Source organism: Mustela nivalis, assembly GCF_964662115.1.
Source record: "Mustela nivalis genome assembly, chromosome: 18".
Taxonomy (NCBI): Eukaryota; Metazoa; Chordata; class Mammalia; order Carnivora; family Mustelidae; genus Mustela; species Mustela nivalis.
Window position 1 is genome coordinate 4,583,471 of NC_139037.1, and position 20,346 is coordinate 4,603,816.

At 47.8% G+C, this 20,346-nt stretch overlaps 2 protein-coding genes and 1 long non-coding RNA gene across 8 annotated transcripts in view; 1 reads left to right on the forward strand and 2 right to left on the reverse strand.

Moving 5' to 3' along the window:
- Window positions 1–278: 278 nt before the first annotated feature.
- HSBP1 (heat shock factor binding protein 1) lies at window positions 279–3,493 on the reverse strand. Of its 4 annotated transcripts, XM_082712025.1 has the most exons (5): window positions 3,247–3,395; window positions 2,726–2,792; window positions 2,005–2,125; window positions 1,616–1,645; window positions 695–893 (listed from the first exon to the last, which is right to left on the reverse strand). In XM_082712025.1, exons 1-3 carry the CDS (start codon window positions 3,289–3,291, stop codon window positions 2,007–2,009), a joined length of 231 nt encoding a protein of 76 aa, XP_082568151.1. In that variant the 5' UTR covers window positions 3,292–3,395; the 3' UTR covers window positions 695–893; window positions 1,616–1,645; window positions 2,005–2,006. The 4 variants fall into 4 exon arrangements, with proteins under 4 accessions (XP_082568148.1, XP_082568149.1, XP_082568151.1 ...); XM_082712022.1 differs by lacking the exons at window positions 695–893; window positions 1,616–1,645 and adding an exon at window positions 279–538 and having other exon boundaries at window positions 3,247–3,493; XM_082712023.1 differs by lacking the exons at window positions 695–893; window positions 1,616–1,645 and adding an exon at window positions 279–535 and having other exon boundaries at window positions 3,247–3,422.
- Window positions 3,494–3,573: 80 nt separating this feature from the next.
- On the forward strand, window positions 3,574–12,991 carry LOC309853670. Of its 3 annotated transcripts, XR_014305867.1 has the most exons (4): window positions 3,574–3,644; window positions 4,757–4,840; window positions 5,741–7,511; window positions 12,316–12,991. It is a non-coding gene; the product is annotated as an uncharacterized lncRNA (long non-coding RNA). The 3 variants fall into 3 exon arrangements; XR_014305868.1 differs by having other exon boundaries at window positions 3,585–4,840; XR_014305869.1 differs by having other exon boundaries at window positions 3,585–4,840; window positions 6,175–7,511.
- A 1,016-nt stretch (window positions 12,992–14,007) lies between these two features.
- CDH13 (cadherin 13) overlaps window positions 14,008–20,346 on the reverse strand; it is a 986,611-nt gene continuing 980,272 nt past the window's right edge. The window contains exon 14 of the mRNA XM_082712008.1: window positions 14,008–15,566. Within this exon, the coding sequence (XP_082568134.1) occupies window positions 15,559–15,566 (8 nt within the window). The 3' untranslated portion in view covers window positions 14,008–15,558. The remainder of the gene's footprint in view (window positions 15,567–20,346) is intronic.

The window sequence follows — 20,346 nt, forward strand, 5'->3', positions numbered from 1 at the left end:
TGCCAGACATTTCCGAATCAACAATTTTTAGAGGCTTTTTAACCATGTGAACAGGATCACCAACACGCCATCTGGTGCCGGCTCAACATTCTGTGCTGAGCATTAGAGCCCTCAACATGCTGCATGCCCCCCTTCACCGAACCTAACTACTTACAACTGGAAGGTCTACCAGATGTCTAATAAAAACCTACACAGCAACAGTTCATCAAGCAACAACTACTACAAAAGGAACAATAGAAAACAACGACTTCCCAAAAATACACTAAAAAACTTGACAATTTTATGTAGGAACCGCCAAAATTTTAGTGTTTAATATTTAACAGCACGACTGACCAAGGTCCAAGATGTGGAGTTACCAAGTTCAAGACACTGGGGGTAGGATCGCGCTACAGACTTGACTATACAGCACGTGGGAAGAAGAACACACACTTCAGGGGAGAAAACCTGTCTACACACAGCAGTTCCTTCAAAAAGCCGTTCGGTCTTCTCTCGGCTTGTGAAAATGCTGTTCCGGACTTCAGGGGGAATTAGCCGCCTGCTGGAAAAGAAAAACCATCAACATGTTATGCTCCTACAAGGACAGAGCACACGGACACGTAGCACTGTCAAACGGTACTAGTGCTCTCGAAGCCTCTACTGAGCTAGACGTCCTTTCCTTGAGCGAAGCCCCAGCAAAGATACTGCAACAGACTTCATTGGAAATCTTTATTTAAAAACGTATGAATCTGTTCCCAGCTCTTCTTCCTCTGGATCAGCCCTGTCACTCGCAAAATCTCCATCCTGCGGTCCTCCAACGGATGTGCTCCCTCACTGGATGGGATGTGTTGACCGCCGTGTAGCACGAGACCCAGAGAAGCTTCGACGGCGGGCAGGACACTTTCCAAATCATCGCTCTAGAGGAATAACGAGGACAGCGCACACGGAACAAGCGTGTGATTTACTCACACAGCGAAGTCAATCCGCTCTCTTATTAAAATGACAGCCAATTCCGAAGGCTTTTAGCTCCCCAGTCTCTCTCTTCCTGGTACTTCAAAGCGACCTGTATATCACAGCTACTTCTAATTTGGTCCAGCCAGGACATGTCCAGAACATTTAAACATGGAATTCGGTGCCTTTTACCGTATATTCTGCTTGGTAGTCTAGTTACCCAAGAATTTTCAGTAAACTTTAATTTTATCGGGAACTGAAATGCTAAATATGGGGTGAGGGAAAGGGAAGTTTCAAAATGATTTTTAGGTTGCAGTGAGGTAACCAACATATCCTAAAAAGTCTTATTATAAGCAAGAAACCCACCATGGGGAGACTGAGGCAGCCCCCTGCACCTTGCTGTCTTGCTACAAGGCTATTGGGTTATCCATCTTTCCTCAGATATCTGGAACTACGTAGTGGTAACTAACTCATTAGTTAACTTTAAAAATTTTATTTATTTAAGAGGGAAAGGGAAGGGCAGAGGCAGAGGGGAGGGAGAAGCAGGCGGAGCCCTACCCGACGCTGAGATCCCAGGACCTGAGCAGAAGGAAGACACTTAACTGACTGAGCCACCCAGGCGCCCCGTGGTGGCAATGTAAATGAACTCGAGGATGAAGACTTGCTGTGGCCTAACCCCCTCACTCACGTCATCATCAGGCGTTGTCCTGGCATTTATCTGGTGGAGGGGAGTTTCCAAGAGAACCCTTAGAATTCAAGGCATCTATGAAGTTGAGGGTGGCAATGTGGGACTTAGGTTACAAAAAAAGAACCACCCCCCAAAATCTGCCAGTGGTAACAACTCTCAGGCCAACAACACACAGTTCTCAGTATTTGGGTTCAGTGAAATAAGTAACTGATTACCTAAATGTTAACCAGTTACCTTCACTCCTCCAGATCCAGGGCTAATGAACAAGAACCCGGAAAACGAGAGACGCTTCCTGGGATCGTGGCTGGGAAGGGATCACGAGAAAGCCTGGCCACAGCAAAGTTCCGTGGACACCCCCCCAACCCCCCCAAGACTGTGGCTCCCCTCACCTTCAACTCTTTGGTGTGGCAGGGATCTTGTTCTCACCCTCCAGCTCTTCCACCCCAGCCTGTGTCATGAGGTCCGCAATATTTTTCTCCAGGTCGTCAATGCGACTGCTCATGTCATCAAGTGATGAAGTTAAAGGCCACACGCACCAGCACCGCCCATCTCTCATCCTTTCCTTCCGGGGTGGGGGGGGGGTGCCCGGACACTACGGCCTGAAACACAACTGTCTCCGTGCAACTAGTTTTCCTACCAGGAGGGTTACATTCTGGCTGCTCTGAGTACCCAGTCGGGGACACGGCTCACACGCCATCCCCGCCCTCTCCTAGTCCCGGGGACCTTCTCCTAGTCTCCTGCTCCACTTTTCTAAGCTGGCGTGTCTGCGATGGCTAAACAAAGGCAACACGACGGCCCCTTCCTCAGGTCGTGCTGAGGCCCGGGGGAGAGATGGCTGAGCGGGGCTCGGCTCCCAGTGCGGTCACCCTAGCCGCTGCTGTTGGTAGACTGGAAGGGTCTGGAGGCCAGACGTCCAGCTCAGCGGTATCCCCAGCTCTCGGCACAGAGCCGCTGGGGAAGGCTCCATCCAAGCTCACGGAACAAAGTAAAAGTAAAAAATGTGGTAACCGCCCGCCTGCCGCTGGCCTGCAGACCAGGCACTTATCAACACCGCGCGCTGGACCCCAGGAGCCGAGGGCCCGCGGAGGCTGACGACGCACACAAGGATATTCCTCCCAATGATCTGGTCGGACATGGTCTGGAACTTATCTTGCATCTGTTGCAGGAGAGTCTGCACCTGAGGAGCAGGAAGACAGACCCCGTCGCGCTCACCCTGGGACACCTGCCTGGGGTCGGGGCGGGGGCCCTGGGCGGCTCGGAGGCCTTCTGCGGGCGCTGTCCGCCACCCCCTCCCCCGCCCCCGGGCTCCGGTTCCCCCGCCCGCCCCATGGCCCCGACCCGCTGGCGAGACCCCCTCCCGCCGCGGCCGCAGCGGTTCGCGGTTCGCTGGGTCTTCCGCGGAGGCCTCGGGGTGTTGAGGGGGGCGGGGGGCGCTGGGGGTGCGGGGAGCGGGGGCGGCGGCTCGGGTCAGGCGGGTGGGGCTGGGGGGGGAGGGCAGGCTGGGCCTGGGGGGGCCTCCGCCGGCGGAGCCGCTGCAAACCCGGCCTCCGGGGACCCGGCGCTTCGCGGCTGCCGAAGGGCGCCTCGGCCCGGCGGCTCCGCGACCTCGGGCCCGGCGGGGCGTCCCTTACCACCGAGGTGAGATCCTGCACGGTCTTAGGGTCAGTCTCGGCCATCTCCCCGGTTCCCAGCTTGGCGGCGAAGGCTCAACCGTCACCCACACTTCCGTTTGTCCGCGCACACGCACCGCCCCCGGCGGCTCCTCTCGCGATGACGGAGGCAGCCGCGGGACCGCGGGGCGTTGTGGGAGTCGTAGTTGGCCGCACGCGCCGGAAGCGCCTGCGCTCTCGCGTTTCCGTTCCGAGCGAGGCCTCGTCCCCTCTGGTCCGGCCTGGCCCCACCCCAGGAGGCCCCGCCCCCAGGAGGCCCCGCCCCGCTCCCCTAGTTCCCCGAGACGGGGCGGAGAAAAGGGGCACCAGTCGCGCAGTGGGAGCCGCTGGAGCGGTTGGTGATCTTGACCCTTTCCCAGGTCCGCGATTGCAGGTCGCGCTGGTTTTGTCTAGGCCGGGGCGGACGCCTTTACTGCGCGCCTGCGAGGTGCCGAGCCCGGGCCTGTGCCACCGCCTGTCCTCCAGCAGAGCCCCGCAAGCCCCTAGTAGGGAGAAGGGGGTCGGGTCGCTGGAGGGGAAACCGAGGACGGGCGGTGGGAGGCTCCACCCACCACGAGCCCAGCTGCCCAGATGCAGGCCTGGCCGCAGCCCTGACGGCTGTGTTCCCCCCTTCCCCCAGACGGTCGAGTGGGGGTCCCGGCGCAGTGGGGCAGGGGGTGTTTAACTCTTGATTTCAGTGTAACAGACGTGCTGGGTGGTGTAGAAATCCTGTATCCTTTCGTGAAGTCCTCACGGCTTCACCAGCCCCGCCTTACGAAATGCGGCCAGCCTCCTGGGAGCCCCTCAGCCCCTTTCCTATCACCCACCCCCCCAACCGCCCTTGAGGTTGCTCAAGGGGAGGTCGGCGGCAGGGTCCAGAGGATGGGTTTGGGTGTTTAAGGAGGGGGCTGCTGCTGAGTTGGGACCTCGAGCTGTGGGGTTCAGCGTGCCCACGCATTGCAGGATGCTGAATGACTTCTCTGACTTCTACCCACTAGATGCCAGTAGCATCCCCCCCACCTCAGTGTGACAACCAAAGATACTCCCCAGTGTCTCCAGGAGTGGGGTGGGGGTCACCCTTAGCTGAGAACCAGTAGCTTGAGAAAGATCTATGGCCATTGCCTAGAATCCTGTTGACTCCGTCTTCAAGTATGAATTTTTTTTCCACTGGGGCCTTGCTTGAGAATTTTCCTCCCTATATATTGACCTTGGCTTTCGTTTCTTGGGGCAGCTATGACAAAGTACAACAAACTGGGTGGCTTCAAACAAGACATTTATATTCCCACAGCTCCGGAGACCAGGAGTCTGAAATCAAGGGGCCAGCAGGCTTAGTTCCTTCTGAGGGCTGCAAGGGACAAATCTGTTCCGTGCCTCTCTCCTAGCCTCGGGGGGCTGCTGGCAAATCTTGGCGTTCCCTAGCTTGTAGACGCATCTCACCCCTTTCTGCCTGTCTTCGTGTGGCTTAGTCCCTGTATCTCTCTGTCCCTATAAGGTCACCAGTCCTATTGGATTTACCAACCCGACTCCAGTATGACCTCCCCTTGACTTTTTGTATCTGCAGAGACCCCATTTCCAAGTAAGTTACATTCTGAGGTACTAGGGGTTAGGATTTCAACATGTCTTTTTTGGGGGGAGGAGGCCCAATTTAACCCAAAGTAGTTGGTAAAATAATACCCCTTGATGAAGTGTTTACATAAAGCTCCGGGGGGACTTTGCTCATGAGTAGCCAAGGCTGGGTGGGGTTTCAGGCCTTCTCGCCTCTTGCCCCCAACACAGGAATTCCCATACTCCGCTTAGAAGTCTGGATCCTCATACCTTGAATTTGTAGCCAGACCCGGTTTATGGCCGTGAGCAACACAGAACACAAATCAGCACTAGGATCTACAGTTTTGTTTTGGTTTAGGGTGTGTGTGTTTCTGGCAGGGTTCTTGAGTCCTTTTAATCCTGATTGCAAAGTTCTTGGGGCACCTGCGTGGCTTAGTCCATTAAATGTGGGCCTTCGGCTCAGGTCTTGAGCCCGGGGTCCTGGGATGGAGCCCTGCGGGGGGAGCCTGCTTCTCCCTCACCCTCTGCCCCTCCCTCTGCTCATGTTCTCTCTCTCAAATAAATAAATAAAATCTTAAAAAAAAAAAAGTTGTTTGACACTATTTAGCGGAGGCTCCCCACCCCCCTCCACACTTAAGCAGGAGGAGCGTACTTCTTCTGTGTGAAGACCAAGGTCTTTTAAACAGCTGCTTTACACAAAAATTTCACTGACTTATAGTCATGGCTGATATAACTGTGTAAGGTTGACACGCTGAACTTAACTGAATATTGTTCCATTAGCAAAACTATTGAATCATGTGTAAGGCTCTAGCAATTAACCTTTAAAATGTCAGTTCTGAACAACCCTTGTTTTAAACCTTAGCATTTTTTTTTTTTCAAGATCTTTCTAGATCAGTTGTGTAACCGAAGTAATTCCCTTTACCCCTTTCAGGACTATGTGGTTTCACGTGAGCTCACGTGATACTTTTATACTGGCTCTTTGGTTCCAGCTGAGCTGTCTCCGCACTCCTCCCTCGGCCACTCAGGGACGCGCCCCTGCCCACCGGTGTGGTGGTGGTGGGGGGCAGTGAGGATGCTGCGTGTGCCCGGGAAGCAGAGCAGCAGCGGTCACCGCAGGCGCGTGGAGAACCTGTAACTCGCCTTTCCCAGGCTGCACCTGCATCAGCACCGTTGGGACCCGATGCTGGTCTCAGCTGCCCTTCTCTTGCTCTGCTTGGCTCCCCAGTGGCCGCATGCCGCTGCTGAAGGACAACCCCCTCCCACAGCCCCTCGCCTTCTGCAGACGGCCCAAACCTCCCCAGTCTCTCCAAACCCAGTGTTTCATCCCTTCTGTCTCAAAGGATGACCTTAACTTCTGTTTTTCAGAGACAATAGAGACTATCGTCACCTAGGTCCTACCCTCCCTGTCTCTATAAGGACCTGCACCTGTGTGACTCTGGTCCTTTCTGCCTCTCCACCGGGTGTCCCCTCCTGGGCCCTGGACATCTCAACCCACTCTGGGAATGTGCCTCTTCCACTAACCAGTCCCTTCCCGTGGACTCCTTCCTCCGGGCATATACAAGTGGTAAAGAAAACAACAGACACACACAAACAGGAAACAAAACCATCCCAATGAGGTGACCCTGTGTGGTTCTGTGCTTCCACTCAATAGAGCGTAGAAAGGATTCTAGACAGAGAAGATTCTAGACAGAGAAGATTCTAGAAAGAGAATATTCTAGAAGGGGAAGGACCTGTCTTCTTCAGTTACTGGATCTGCAACCTTCCCTTGCTTGTTTGGTTTCTATCAAAGGGCACCGAAGTGATTCTGGACAGTATGAGGATGTGGTCTCACCCCACTGAGACTCACGGAACCGATGTCTCCTCGTTCCTCTCTGCAACAGGTGCAGCGTCTTTGTTGGGTCGTACTGAGTCTGAGTCCCTGCTCGTCCTTGTTCACTTCTCCTTTTAACACAGGGTGGTCTCCTGCCCGGACCTTAGGTAGACACACTGTCTAGCTAAAAGGTAATCCCTTTTTTGGTTTTTATTGTATTTATTTCATTTTATTATTTCTTAAAACCATTTTGTTGAGGCATGAGTGCCATGTGAAGAGCTGTACATAGGTAATGCGAGTTTGGGGATAAGGATACACCCCAAAACCATCACCATCGTGCTCATGGACATACCCATCACCTCCCACAGTAGTGTCCTGCCGCCTTTATTATGTATGATTCTTATTTGTGTGGTAAGAAGCTATACATAAGTTCCCCAAATTTTAGGTATGTAACCCAGTACGGTCAGTGATAGGCACTGTTCTGTGCAGTGGATCTTCTGCACATCTGAAACTTGATTCCCAACGACCAACATCTGCCCATTTCCCCCACCCCTCGTCCCTGGCAACCACCGTTCTCCTCTCTGCCTCTATGAATTGGACCATTTTAGATTCCATATGTAAGTGAGATCATATATTATTCGTCTTTCTGTGTCTGGCTTGTTGCATGGAGTATAACGCCCTCCGGGTCCCACCCTGTGGCCACAAATGGCAGGACTTCCTTCTTTTAAAAGTCGGAACTGCAGTCCTTTGCACATATACAGCGTGTGATTTTTATCCACTCGCCCCTCGATGCACACCTAGCTTGTTTCCGTGCCATGGCTGCTTGTGGGTCGTCTGCAGTGAATGCTGGAGCCCAGGGACCGCTCCAAGATCCTGATTGCAGTTTCCTTGGGTAAGTACCCAGAAGCGGGATTGCTGGAGAACGTATCAGCTCCAGTTTTCATTTGTGGAGTGCTCTCCCTCTGCGAGCAGGGCTGTGGATGGAGACAGTATGCCGGGCAGCAGGATGGAGACCGTATGCCAGGCAGCAGGATCTGTGACCCGTTGTTAAGGACCATTGGTGCTATAAGCTCTCCCCTCCACCACCCCCTTCTCTCTGTTCCTAGCTGTCGCCTGCCTATTCAGTAGTGCCCATCCCCCCCGCCATGTTCTTGGCAGGACAAGACCCACATGGGCAGTGTCCTGCAAAGCTGGGGAAGCTGTGGACCAGGAGATGTCTCTGGGGCCTGAGCTATTCTGCATTGGAGGTGGGGTGAGCTGACACTTTTTTTTTTTTTTTTACCACTTCAATGCATCTCTCCTCTGGCTTTTTTGCTCCACGGAAATATTGTAACATTTCAGGTATGTTTCTGGGCTCCCCCAAATATGTTCTCATCTGTGGGTGTTTGTTAAAATTGGTGTTTCTGTAGTGGGGAAGTGGGGAGGTGGGGTTGAGTAGGGGGACATATAGGGACTGGACCCCTCTATTCTGCCATTTTCCTTTGTATTTATTTTGATTGTTACTTTAAGTGTACCCCAAGTGACACTGGCTTTTCGTTCATGGTAGTAATACATTTGTCTTAGAAAATATATTCACGTCAGCAAAAATGTTAAATTTGAAATTCTATCATTGAAAACTGTAGTGGTAATTGGTAATACAGAGGCATTGGGAGGGTGGAATTTGCAGAGGTGCTAGAGGAACATCATGAAATCATGAAGCTCTTCTTATAGGATTAAAGTTTAGAAAATTCTGACCTAAGAGAAGACAGGGAAGCAGAGGGTAAAGAAGCGGTCCTTGCTTTAAAATCGCACATCGTTCCGTATTGGCGAAGGGGAAGCATTAAGGACATGTTGCCAAGCCACTGTAAGGAGTCACTTTTCTTGCGGAGAAATCCTGGGAAGGATAGTTGGGAATTTTCTGCAGGCGCCGGATATCTCTTGTAGAGAAACAGCATGAAAAGCACCGCTCACTCTTCTGCGGGTGCAGGGAGGGGGCTGGGCAGGGTCTTCAGGATCCACCTTGCAGGGGTAAGGCTCTATTTCGGAGAGAGTTGTCGAGTTCTGGCAAATTTCCTTTAAAAATGCTTCTGTCCTGGTACCAGTGCTCCTGGCTTGGATTCGCATGTGAGAAGCAAGTTTTGTTGTCATCTCTGGAGTGTGCCCTGGGTAGCGTCACTGGATTCCTTGTCGTGTGTATAAGAGCAGGGGAGGGTCTTTTTGAGGCTGTGCTGACAAAAGGACAGAAAATGGCTTTTCTGGAGAGTGGAGAGATCAGCAGGTCCCGACCCATCTTGAGTTGCTTTGCTTTTGGTTTGAAGTGTCAGGTTACGTTTCTCATGCTTATTTGTGGCAAATTAGCGTCTCCATGATGGGCTACCAAGGAATCAGTTTCCTATTTATTTCCCCAAACTGGCAATTTCCTGGAGACGGCCCCGTCAGGAAGGAAATGTTTCCGAGAGACTGACGCGCACATTTGGTTTTCTTGGCTTCACTGACGCGGTTCTGTCAGATTGGCTCGTCTTATCGGGGTCAAGTTCGTGTGCTGTGTGCGAGAGGATACAACCTCGGGGGTTAGGGTAGAGCAGAAAGTGCCGGTGTGGGAGTCACATGCACCCCTTCTAGGGGACACCTAGCACTGGAAATACTGGCTATTCCAATATTCCATGAATTAAAAACCTGACCTATGTAATGCATAATTATATTTCATATAAATAACATGTTATGAATAGTATAGTATGTATATACGTTCATAAACATGTAAAATATCTGGATCATTATTAATGATTAGCACCCTTCCTCTCTTTTGTTAAGGACCTCCCTAAAGTTATCTTGCTCTCTGTCTATCTTTCATCTATCATTCTGTCATCTGTCCTTTATCCATCATCTCTCTACCTATTATCTATCTATCATCTATCGATCTATCATCTCTCTACCTATTATCAATCTATCTACATACCTACCTATCTATTATCTGTCATCTATCAATCATTTATCTATGTCAATCATCTCTCTACCTAGTATGTATCTGTCTACCTACCTACCTATTATCTATCATCTATCAGTCATCTACAATCTACCTATTATCAATCTATCTACATACCTACCTATCTACCTATTATCTGTCATTTATCAATGTATCATCTATCTATATCTATCATCTATTTACCTATTATGTGTCTTCCTACCTACCTATTATCTATCGTCTATCTACTATTATCTAATTTATCTATTTATCTATCTATCTATCTATCTATCTATCTATCATCTATCTGTTTCTCTCACACCAGAGGGCTCTGACTGTTATGAAAGAAGAAGGGGCAGAGTTAATCATCAGTCAGGCTATCACTTGGTTTTAGTCTCAGTCTTTCAACATTATAGGCCAACCGGAGCGCCATTTTAAAACAATGTCCCTTGGCTCTCTCGCTGTGTTGAAATGGTACGGAAGACAGTCTAAGGCCAAATACACACATTAAAAATCTCAGATAACCTTTATTTAAATATTTCACAAACAAGTTACAAGTTTCTTTGCAAAAACGTTGTAGATCAGACATTAATTTACAGCTCAGGTACTGTAAACAGTTCAGCAACTCGGGCCCAAAGGAACTGCATCCGTGATCGGATGAAATATTTTAAGATGATAAACTTTCATCCCTTTTGAGTGTTTACAAAGAAATATCTCTTTATACTTTCTGAAATTTACCACCCCACCAGTGTCGATGTGTGCACCACTGCACACTCTTTTTCCTAGAGCCTTTGCTTTCAACTCTTTTAAAAATCTGAATCTGCAGGTCATGATCCCAGCGTCCTGGGATCGAGTCCCATATCGGGCTCCTTGCTCCGCAGGGAGCCTGCTTCTCCCTCTGACTCTGCCTTCCACTCTGTCTGCCTGTGCTCGCTCTCACTCTCTCTCTTTCACAAATAAATAAATAAAATCTTAAAAAAAAAAATCTGAATCCGCATATATTGTAGACAACAAATGGCTTTCTTGCTTTCTAAAAGAAAAGCTTTTAAAAAAGCAGCAGAAGGGACGCCTGGGTGGCTTAGTTGGTTAAGCGGCTGCCTTCGGCTCAGGTCATGATCCCAGCGTCCTGGGATCGAGTCCCACATCGGGCTCTCCCTCTGCCTCTGCCTGCCATTCTGTCTGCCTGTGCTTGCTCTCTCCCCCTCTCTCTCTCTGATAAATAAATAAAATCTTAAAAAAAAAAAAAGCAGCAGAAAATGGAAGTTTTCAGCATATGCTCCCAGTGTTTTCATGAGATACTTTCTCAAAGGCTTCATAGGTTCACGGTGGCATTTTCTGTGGTCTCTTACACCCGTTGCTTCTCACCGTATCCTTACCAGCCAGCTGCCGCTTGGAAGCCAAACAAAATGGTTCAAAGTCTTTTCAAGCTCAGCGACACCAGTGATTATTAATGTTATGAGAGTGATGTTGCGTGAGCAACAGGAAGAGGTTTTCTTCCTTTCTGAAGTTGATGAGTATCTAAATTACCTCCGCTTAATTTAGATGGATGAAGTTCTTATCGGAACTCGTGATTCGCCCCTTCAATCCCAGCACTTCCTTCTGTCTCTAGCTGTTCTGCATTTGTGCTTTTACATAAAGGTCAGCACTACAGAATTTTTTTCGGCCGTGGGCTAACCCATCAGTGATGGGAAACATGGTAACGGCGAACACACGTGGCACAGCAAAAGAACCGCTCGTTGCTTTAGATGAACCACGATGAACGCGTCTTACCACCCAATTATGAGACGTTCCCAATGTCAGCATCCAGATAAGGAGAGAAGACGGGATGCGCCGTCTTTGTGAAAAGTGTGCACAGATCACTGTTCATGGTGGCGACAGTGACGGTTTTATCGTTACTTCTTAGTGGTTAGACACAGAAGGTAGTTAGTTCACTCTTTCTCAGGACTCACCTTCCCCTTGGTGTGATTTACCTGTTGGTTCAGGTTCAGGTGAAATATTGAAAACCTCCGAAGTGCTTGGAGATCCTTCATTTATGTGTCGCTAAGCCCACGGCAGGCTCCTGAGAGCCCCACGCTGCTTCTCCCTGAGCTTTCCCTCCCCTGGGTTGGTTTGGCTGAGACCGGGTCCTTGGGAGGGCATGAACGTCCTTTCGCACTCCTGAGACAGCTAATCAGTGGGGGAGGAGTCCCCCAGGCACCTGTGCACAAGCCATGGGAGGAAAGGGAGGAAATACTGGACATGATCTTGTGCGGGAGACATTTCTGAGGTTTAGTGTGAACCGAGAATGGTGTTAATGGTTCTTGACAGCTCTCAGAACTAAGGAATAGTAGAAGGTCTGTGTACTCGGTTTGGGTAGATAGTCCTGCTAAGGGAGGCTTCAGATGAGGGCTTTCTGGTCTTCAGGAGACATTCTCTCTGGTTTGGCTGTGCCATTGGGAGGGACACCGTGTTAAGTAGAAACAACAGAGCCCTGCAGTCAAACCACATGGCCTTTGGCGGTCACTTACCTGGGGCAAGCCCTTTGATTTTCCTGAGTGTCCGCTGTCCTTATCGCTAAGTTGGAGAAGACAGGAGTCCTTGCCTTGTAATGTTGTTGTATCGGGTCCGTGGGTTAATAGGTGTGTAAAGGATTTTGTACAGCTGGATGCACGGTCCTCAATCAATAAATGTAAACCCTTATTATTATTATTAGCATTATTAATGCATATATATATATACATATATATATTTTTTTTACCTTGTTCATACACCCCAGGAGAACTGCAGACTCTTTCCTTCAGAACCAACCTGAAGAGCTCATGTGTGGGTCCAGCTTCACTAAACCCAGCATCGAACACAGCCTTGTTAATCACGCCGTAGTTGCCACCTATTAAGATCAAGACCCTCTGTATTTATTCTGGATGAAATGCAAGGTGATCTACCTCGAGAATTTGCTGGTAAAGGGTCACTCCATTTGTCGGACTGTTTAGAATCCCATTTTGGAAATCTGGGATGTTATCAAAATTTCTAAAAATGGTCCTTGAGAATCCGAGTCCTGTCTGACACCCACCACGAAACGGAGCCAGACGGATTTTGTTCTCCAGCTCAGATTTGCAGGACTTGGTCGAGAGTCACCTGAAATGACGTCCCTTTGGAGGAAGGGGCGGTACTGAAGGTCACCTTTTCTGAAATTGGAAAATGTTTGCATGTTTTTGCTAAAACAGATGATCAGAAAATAATTTCTCGTGTGTAAAATGGAAAGAAAAAGTAATTTTTAATCAACTCAGGTGATTGATGTGTTTATAGTGAAGAAGGTGCGACCGCTCGCTCAGTGGAAATAAAATTTTCAGTTTTGTGCTCCGCTCGCTCAGTGGAAATAAAATTTTCAGTTTTGTGCTCCGCTCGCTCAGTGGAAATAAAATTCTCAGTTTTGTGCTCAGCAATGGAGAAAAGCAATTTCTGGCTCTTAATTTTTTCCCCCAATAACTTGGAGTAAAATAAAATGCATTGGTAAATAATGAAATAATGCTTTGATTCTACATTTGCTTTCAATAAACAAGGAAAATGTGTCTGAGCAAGTTAGAAAACATTTGGTAGTTGAGGAAATGCCACCACTTTGGTTTCAAAGAATTGGTTGCTTTTTTTTTGAAAGGATCAGCAAGAAATACACAATAGCAGTATCTCTGTCCGGATGAGAACCCTTAAGGCGGCGGAGATTACGGCAGACGCTACTTTCTGATGCAGTCTGTTCTCATGCCTATTTTTCTGTGCTCTGAGCTAAGTTAAGCTGGTGGCTTGATGTGCAAAGTGTGGGAAGGCCTACTGCTTGAGGCACAAGGAGTCTTGCACTTGCTAACTTGAGGGGATGGCCTTCTTGACACCTAGATTTCTCCCTAGGAATAGCCCAGGCTCACAAGGGAGGGCGGGTTTCCCATTGTTAGATCACCTGCCTACGGCCCGGCTGCTGAGCACCTATAAAGCCAGAAGAGGAAGTCTCATAGCGTGTGAGTGTGCAGGCTTGGACCTCCCCTCTTCCCCCAGGCCTGCTCTGTGCACGGGTGAAGGACCAATCTGTTGTGTTCGAGATGCGGAATCTCCTGCCTGAGCCACCGGACTTGTTCAAGAGAGATATACCCACACTCTGGGACCGCGGGCGGATGCTGGTGACCATGGGCCTTGCAGTCCGTGACCTGAGGATGATCTCGCCCCTCTGTGAGGATAGCCATCATCTTCACGGCCGACTGCAGAATGCTCGGAATTGTTCGTCATGATGGCCAAGACAGGTGCACGGGCCCAGCTATGAGTGGGGACTTCTGGCTTTATAGAGTCTGTAGAGTCCCTCGACCAACACGAGATGTACGGGGGACCCCAGGTGACCGGTCCAAACAGTGAACTGGCACTAAGGCAAGACCTCGCATCGGCAACATGAGACACACATAGAAATCAGAGAAGAGCTACGGTCCAGCCGTTTTAACCACCAATACCCATTTATTTTAATGGAAAAAAAAATCTGCCATTCTATATGCTCCAAAAAGACTTACTATTGAAACAAATACAATATATGGAACTCTATCTGCATAATTTCACTACGATAAAGACAACAGATGACTCCTACTTCCTACAGAAGGCGGACTGAATGCACGGGTGCAAACAGAGATTGCATAAGAAAGCGTGGGTTTGAGTGTGCGCGCTCACACGCGTGTGCGCGTGGGGTTAAAACCTTCAATAAGCAACCGCATCGAAATATGCTAAGACACTTACCTTACCCTAGTGCGTGGCCAGCTCTAAGAAAAAGCCACAGGCTGTCGCTAGTTTTATCTGATAGAAAAATTTGGTGTGAGCTCGGATAGTTCTTTACAGTGTATCCACAAGAACGTAATCTTAGTACAGCACGGACTTTCCTCTCTGACATGCTCACAGAATAAAAATCAATTACTTTTCATACATAATGAACATCTTTTATTTTCAGGTTTGCAAACAACGGTAGTCGATTCACACAAAAGGGTACTTTTAAAACTACCTGTATTTACTCTATTTGATGCCTTTTATGTATATAGGAAACAAACGTGTATGTGCAGAAAGGGATGTCTATACATGTGGGCATATATGTGTACACACGTGACACCTGTCGGTTTCCTTCTACGCAGGTAGGGCCTCCACGATGACATCTGCAAATGTACAGACACTAGGGAGAGAGATGATCCTGTGCCACGATCCGCATCCTCGTGAGAACTGGTGGGACTGGATTCGGGACACCTACAAATGCAGAGAGCGCCCCTGGAAGAATTTTCCAGCCCTTTTCTTGGCATTTGATGGTTAGACTTGCTGCTCTGCTCCTCTCCGCTTCTGCTCACGATCGTGGCATGGGGTGGCAGTGAAAACGGGTCGTAGTCCTTTACGAGAGAGGAAGGACTTGGGTCTCTGCTCTCCCTCTCTGTGGACCTGCCTGGCGGGGGGGGTGGTGGCACGCAGAGCCCCGGGGACGGTGGAGGAGTGTCAGCTCTGTGGCCTGGGCTAGTGTCTCACTTGGGTCCGCGGCCCTGGAGGGGACAGGTGTGTCACTTCTATCCTTTCTCTGTGTGACCTCTCAAGGAAGAATGACATATCAAAACTAGGCTCCTTCTGTAGCGTTTCTCTCTATAAATACTGTGTATATACACATACAGGTACTCACACATATACAAATACGAACCCACAAAGCAGTGTGTGTGACGTGCTGACTAGCGACATGGCAACACATCAGAAAAAGTAGTCATTGTCCCTGCTCCCAGAAGGTCAAGTCATATGCCGTGATCTTTAAACAGCCAGGGAAAATTCAGAAGATTCCATTAATTAAAGGAGAAATGGTGAAGGACAGAGCCGGTGAAATCGCAAAGAAAACAAAAAAAAAAATCTGGAACAATTGAGGCCTAGGTGTGATGTTTGAGAGCTGTAAACTGCAATCTTCAGATTTGGATTTTTTTTTCTTTTTCCTGTTGCTATGGAAACTTGGTAGTCAAGCTTCGAATGTCAGGAGTTCTCACAGACCTGAATGGGAAAGATTCAGAGTTAAGTCAAGGCATAGTACAGTTTGGATGCAAAGCATTTTAGCTAAGCACCAGACAAATGGCAGACAGGCGGTCATAAACACGTTTATAAACACTGCACTACCTGGAAGAATTTTTTTTCCTCTTTGGCATAACATTTGAAGAGAGTGCAAATAGTCCTGCCGGTTTATGTCTAAACAGCTGGATTGATATAAAAAAGCTCATGCCAGATACCTTCTCTTAGACCCAGAGGGCTGACTGCCTCTGTGGGCCCTGTCCCTTGCACGGTAGCCCAGAACGCGGCTGTTTTAGGGACAAGTTGACTTGGTAGCTGAGAGACTGATTAGCATCCTGGATATTAGTTTTTTGGTCACAGGGGAGAGCGAGAGAGGTTTGGGTGGTTCTTCAGAGAAGATGTATGAGTTCCCTCCGGCTGCTGTAACAAACGGCCGTGAGCTTAGTGGTTGGAAATAACAAAGCTTATTCTCTCAGAGTTCTGGAGGTTGGAAGTCCAAAAATGGGTCCTATGAGGGCTAGAGTCGAGGTGCTGGAGGAGCTGTGTTCCTTTTGGGGGCCCCAGTGGGGAAGCCACTTCTGTGCCTTTTGCAGCTTCCAGAAGCCGCCTGTATTTGGCTCATGACCCCTTCCTCCACCTCCATGGCTTGAACTGTCTCGTCCAAGATTACTGAGGTCACCTAAACTGTGCTTATTCTCTAAGATGTACAGCAGCCCTGCGTCTCCCCTCTGCTGGATAACAGCATGAGCGGGAATCTGCTCTTTTTGCTTAATTATTATTATTATATCTTGGCTTTATACAGGGCAATGGTACTGCTAAAAGTCGTGTTATAATCAAAGAAATAAACAAGTGCACAGGTCAACCCACCATGTAAGCGTAGATCATTCTAGAATGAACCGATGGCTAGGCAGACTATAATGGAGTAACTCTGTAAAGTTTGGGTCTTTTCATTTAAAGCCTGCTGAGGGGCAGATCAGTGGGACAAACTCACCCACTGACTCTGTACCTTCTGGCTTTTAGAGGTTAATCCTCTTATCTGTTTGGGAAATTTAAAGCAGCGTCTCTAATATCAGATAAAAAGTCTCCGTAATGTCACTCAAGTGTAAGCAACATGATACTGGGAGGGTGGAAAGCTAAAGGTGATTCCTTGACAGAGGAGTCTCCGGAACGCATTTAATTTCTTCTTTCCAGCTGACTTTTTCACTGTCCTTGCCACCATTATCGTAAACTCTAGTTACTGGCACTGCAGGGCTGGTGTCCAGCCATATTCCCCCATATTTGAAGAAAAACTTGCATATATTAAATGGCACTGTGAATTTTATTTAAAAATATCCTCCATCTGTTTTGCTTCTTAAATTCCACATAAAAATGAAATCATGTAATATTTGTATTTCTCTGACTGACTTGTTTCGCTAAGCACCACCCTTGAGTTCCTTACCCTCTAGTTCCTTCCATGTCATTGCAAATGGTAGGATTTCATTCTTTTTGATGGCTGAGTAATATTCCATTGTTTATATATACCACATCTTCTTTATCCATTTATCTGTCAATGGACATGTGGGCTCTTTCCATAGTTTGGTTCTTGTGGACATTGCTGCTATAAACATTTGGGGGCACATGCCCCTTCAGATCACTATGTTTGTATCATTTGGGTAAATACCTAACTGTGCAATTGCTGGGTCATATTTGTAACTTTTTGAGGAACCTCCATATTGTTTTCCAGAATAGCTGCATCAGCTGGCATGCCCACCTACAGTGTAGGAGGGTTCCCCTTTCTCCACATGCTTGCCCACATCTGTTGTTTCCTTTGTTGTTAATTTTAGCCATTCTGACAGGTGTGAGGTGGTATCTCACTGTGGTTTTGATTTGTATTTCCCAACAATGAGTGATGTTGAGCATCTTTCACATGTCTGTTGGCCATCTGGATGTCTTCTTTGGAGAAATGTCTATTCATGTCTTCTGCCCAATTCTTGAGTAGAGTTTTTGTTTTTTGGCTGTTGAGTTGCATAACTTCTTTACGGATTTTGGATGCTAACCCTTTATCTGATAAGAGATTTTGTGAGTATCTTCTCCCATTCCATAGGTTGCCTTTTGGTTTTGTTGACTGTTTCCTTGCTGTGCAGAAGCTTCTTATCTTGATGAAGTCCCAACAGTTCATTTTTTGCTTTTGTTTCTCTTGCCTTTGGAGACAAGTCTAAATCCTTAAGGAATTTCTGCAAATGTGCACTGACAGGAAGGTAACCTCTGCCCATCTGTAAATTATACCAGCATTCCTAAACATGTCACCCCCAAAGTGGTTCAGGGAAGTGCCAAAAAGTGAATCTTCAGCTCAGATCTATCTTCTTCCAGCACGGATCCAGATCCTCAAGGCTACTGGGACACCATTCTCTTTGAGTCATGACAGACTCTGAAGAGCTGCTCATCATTTGGGCTTCGGTTTCATGACCACACCCTCCCAACCATGAGACCCCATCCTCCCCAGGAGGTGGTCATCTTACATCAAGACCCACACATCTCCCCTCATCTCTTCTCTGACCCCCATCCCAGTGTTCCTGATGAGGACATGGTTTTCTAATAGAAGGCTGAAGTGATACCAAAAGGGAGCAGATGCTTGGCAGAACCTGGCAGGCTCCTGTCCCTGATTCCCCTAACATCCCTGAGGTTCTACACCACTGCCATGGAACTGGGACCTTTCCTAAATTTGTAATAGCGAATGCTGAAACATTTCTTCTCAAAAGCATGGTCAGTGCCCCATAAAGACACATATATGGATGTTCATGGCAGCATAATTCATACAATCCCCAAATTGGAAAACAACTCAAATATCCATCACCCAGTGAATGCATGAAAAAAAATGTGGCATATCCATACAGTGAAATATTACTCGATATTAAAAAGAAAAAAACTACAGATACATGCCTCAACATGAATGAACCACAGAAGCATTACGTCAAGTGATAGACACCCAATGAAAAGGATTATATAGGGGCACCTGGGTGGCTCAATGGTATAAAATCTCCGCCTTCAGCTCAGGTCATGATCCCAGGGTCCTGGGATTGAGCCTCGCATCAGGCTCTCTGCTCTGCAGGGAGACTGTTTCCTCCTCTCTGTCTCTCTCTCTTTCTGCCTACTTGTGATCTCTGTCTGTCAAATAAATAAATAAATAAATAATCTTAAAAAAAAAAGAAAAGGACTACATATTTTATGCTGCCATCCAAATCAAATGTCCAGGCAAGGAATACTATAGACAGAAAGCAAATCAGAAATTGCCCAGGGCTGGGACAGGGGTGAGGTCTGATTGTAAAGGGGGCACAAGATAACTTTACACAGTGACGGAGTTGTCCTAAAACTAGAGTTTGGTGCTGTAGAATACTATACATTTACCAGAATCCGTAAAGTAGATAAATTTAATTATAGCAGGCAAATTTTATGTTATGAGAATTATACCTCAATAAAGCTGCTAAGAAAACAGTGTGACGTTTATCATTTAAAATAATTTTGGTCACTGAGGAAAAAAAAAATGGACTGAATAAAACCTGCTAAATGGAAGTCTCCAATCGTGTTCAAGCCAATTCAGACAGTAACGTAAAGGATCCTACGTCTGAAGGCTGTGGACTTGATTACATGAGATAATTTAGGTAAAGCTCTTAGCTTTGCATGTGCATGGCACTTAGAAGCCCTGGGAGGTCAATGTCATTATCCACACAGTTGTACCCCTTCAAGGGGCCATAGAACCTCTGTATAGCATGGCTCAGGACCAACTGCGGGCAGAGGGCAGCCTTCTCCCCCTGGATTGGGTGCTCCTCCAGGCCTGTCTCTGCCCAGAACACATTTCACAACAGAAAAGAACAATATACTGATACCCTTGACAACATGGTCTGTATGATTCCATGTATAGAAAATTCTAGAAAGGCAAGCAAATAATCAGAGAAGGCAGATCAAAGAGGGTCTGGATTCCGAGGAGAGGATCAATAGCAAAGGCACGCAAGGAAACTGTATCTTGATAATTGGTGTGACTACACAAGTGTGTGCATTTACCAAAATGCAGCCAATTGTACCCTCAAAATGGGCAAATTTGATGGAATCCAAATAATCCCTTCACACAATGCATTAGAAGTATTTTCAGCGGCTGCTTTGCTCATCTTGGTCACGTCTTTAAACTTTCTCATTGTGATCGAGGTTACAAGGCCATTCTCCTTCCTCGCCAATGTCGAGGCATTTCATTTTGGTACTTGTTAATGGGGTTCGCCTGATCTTTTTATGTTCTTGCTATTGCTGATTAATTAAACCTAAAACAATGTTCAGAAAGGTTTCAGGATGATATTCTCCCCTGGAGCTGCTTGTGTCACACCACGCAGAGCTGTAGGAGCCCCCCCCGCCCCCCAAGACACAGCCTAATAGAGATGCCAGGCTGCTTCGTGGGGAGGGTCCTGGGGGAGCCCAGTGTCAGCAACACTAACCTTCAACAACGAAATTGGTAGTAAAATTAATTCCATTTACATTTTTTATTACTTGCAATGTCATTAGTTTTATTCCCTTCAGTTTCAGCTGTCAGAGAAGGAGGTACAGACCCCTCATCTCACTTCTCAGCGGCAGTAATGCCTTCTGTGATCTCCTAACAAGCTGAAATGTTTTTATCACTTTTTCCGGCGGGGAGGCAGTCTGACGGTGAATGCCTCACGGCTCGCGCACCTGGGGATGTCTCCGAGCCTCAGTTTTCCCATCTATAAAGTGGGATGACATCTCTGGGCCAGTGAAGAAAATA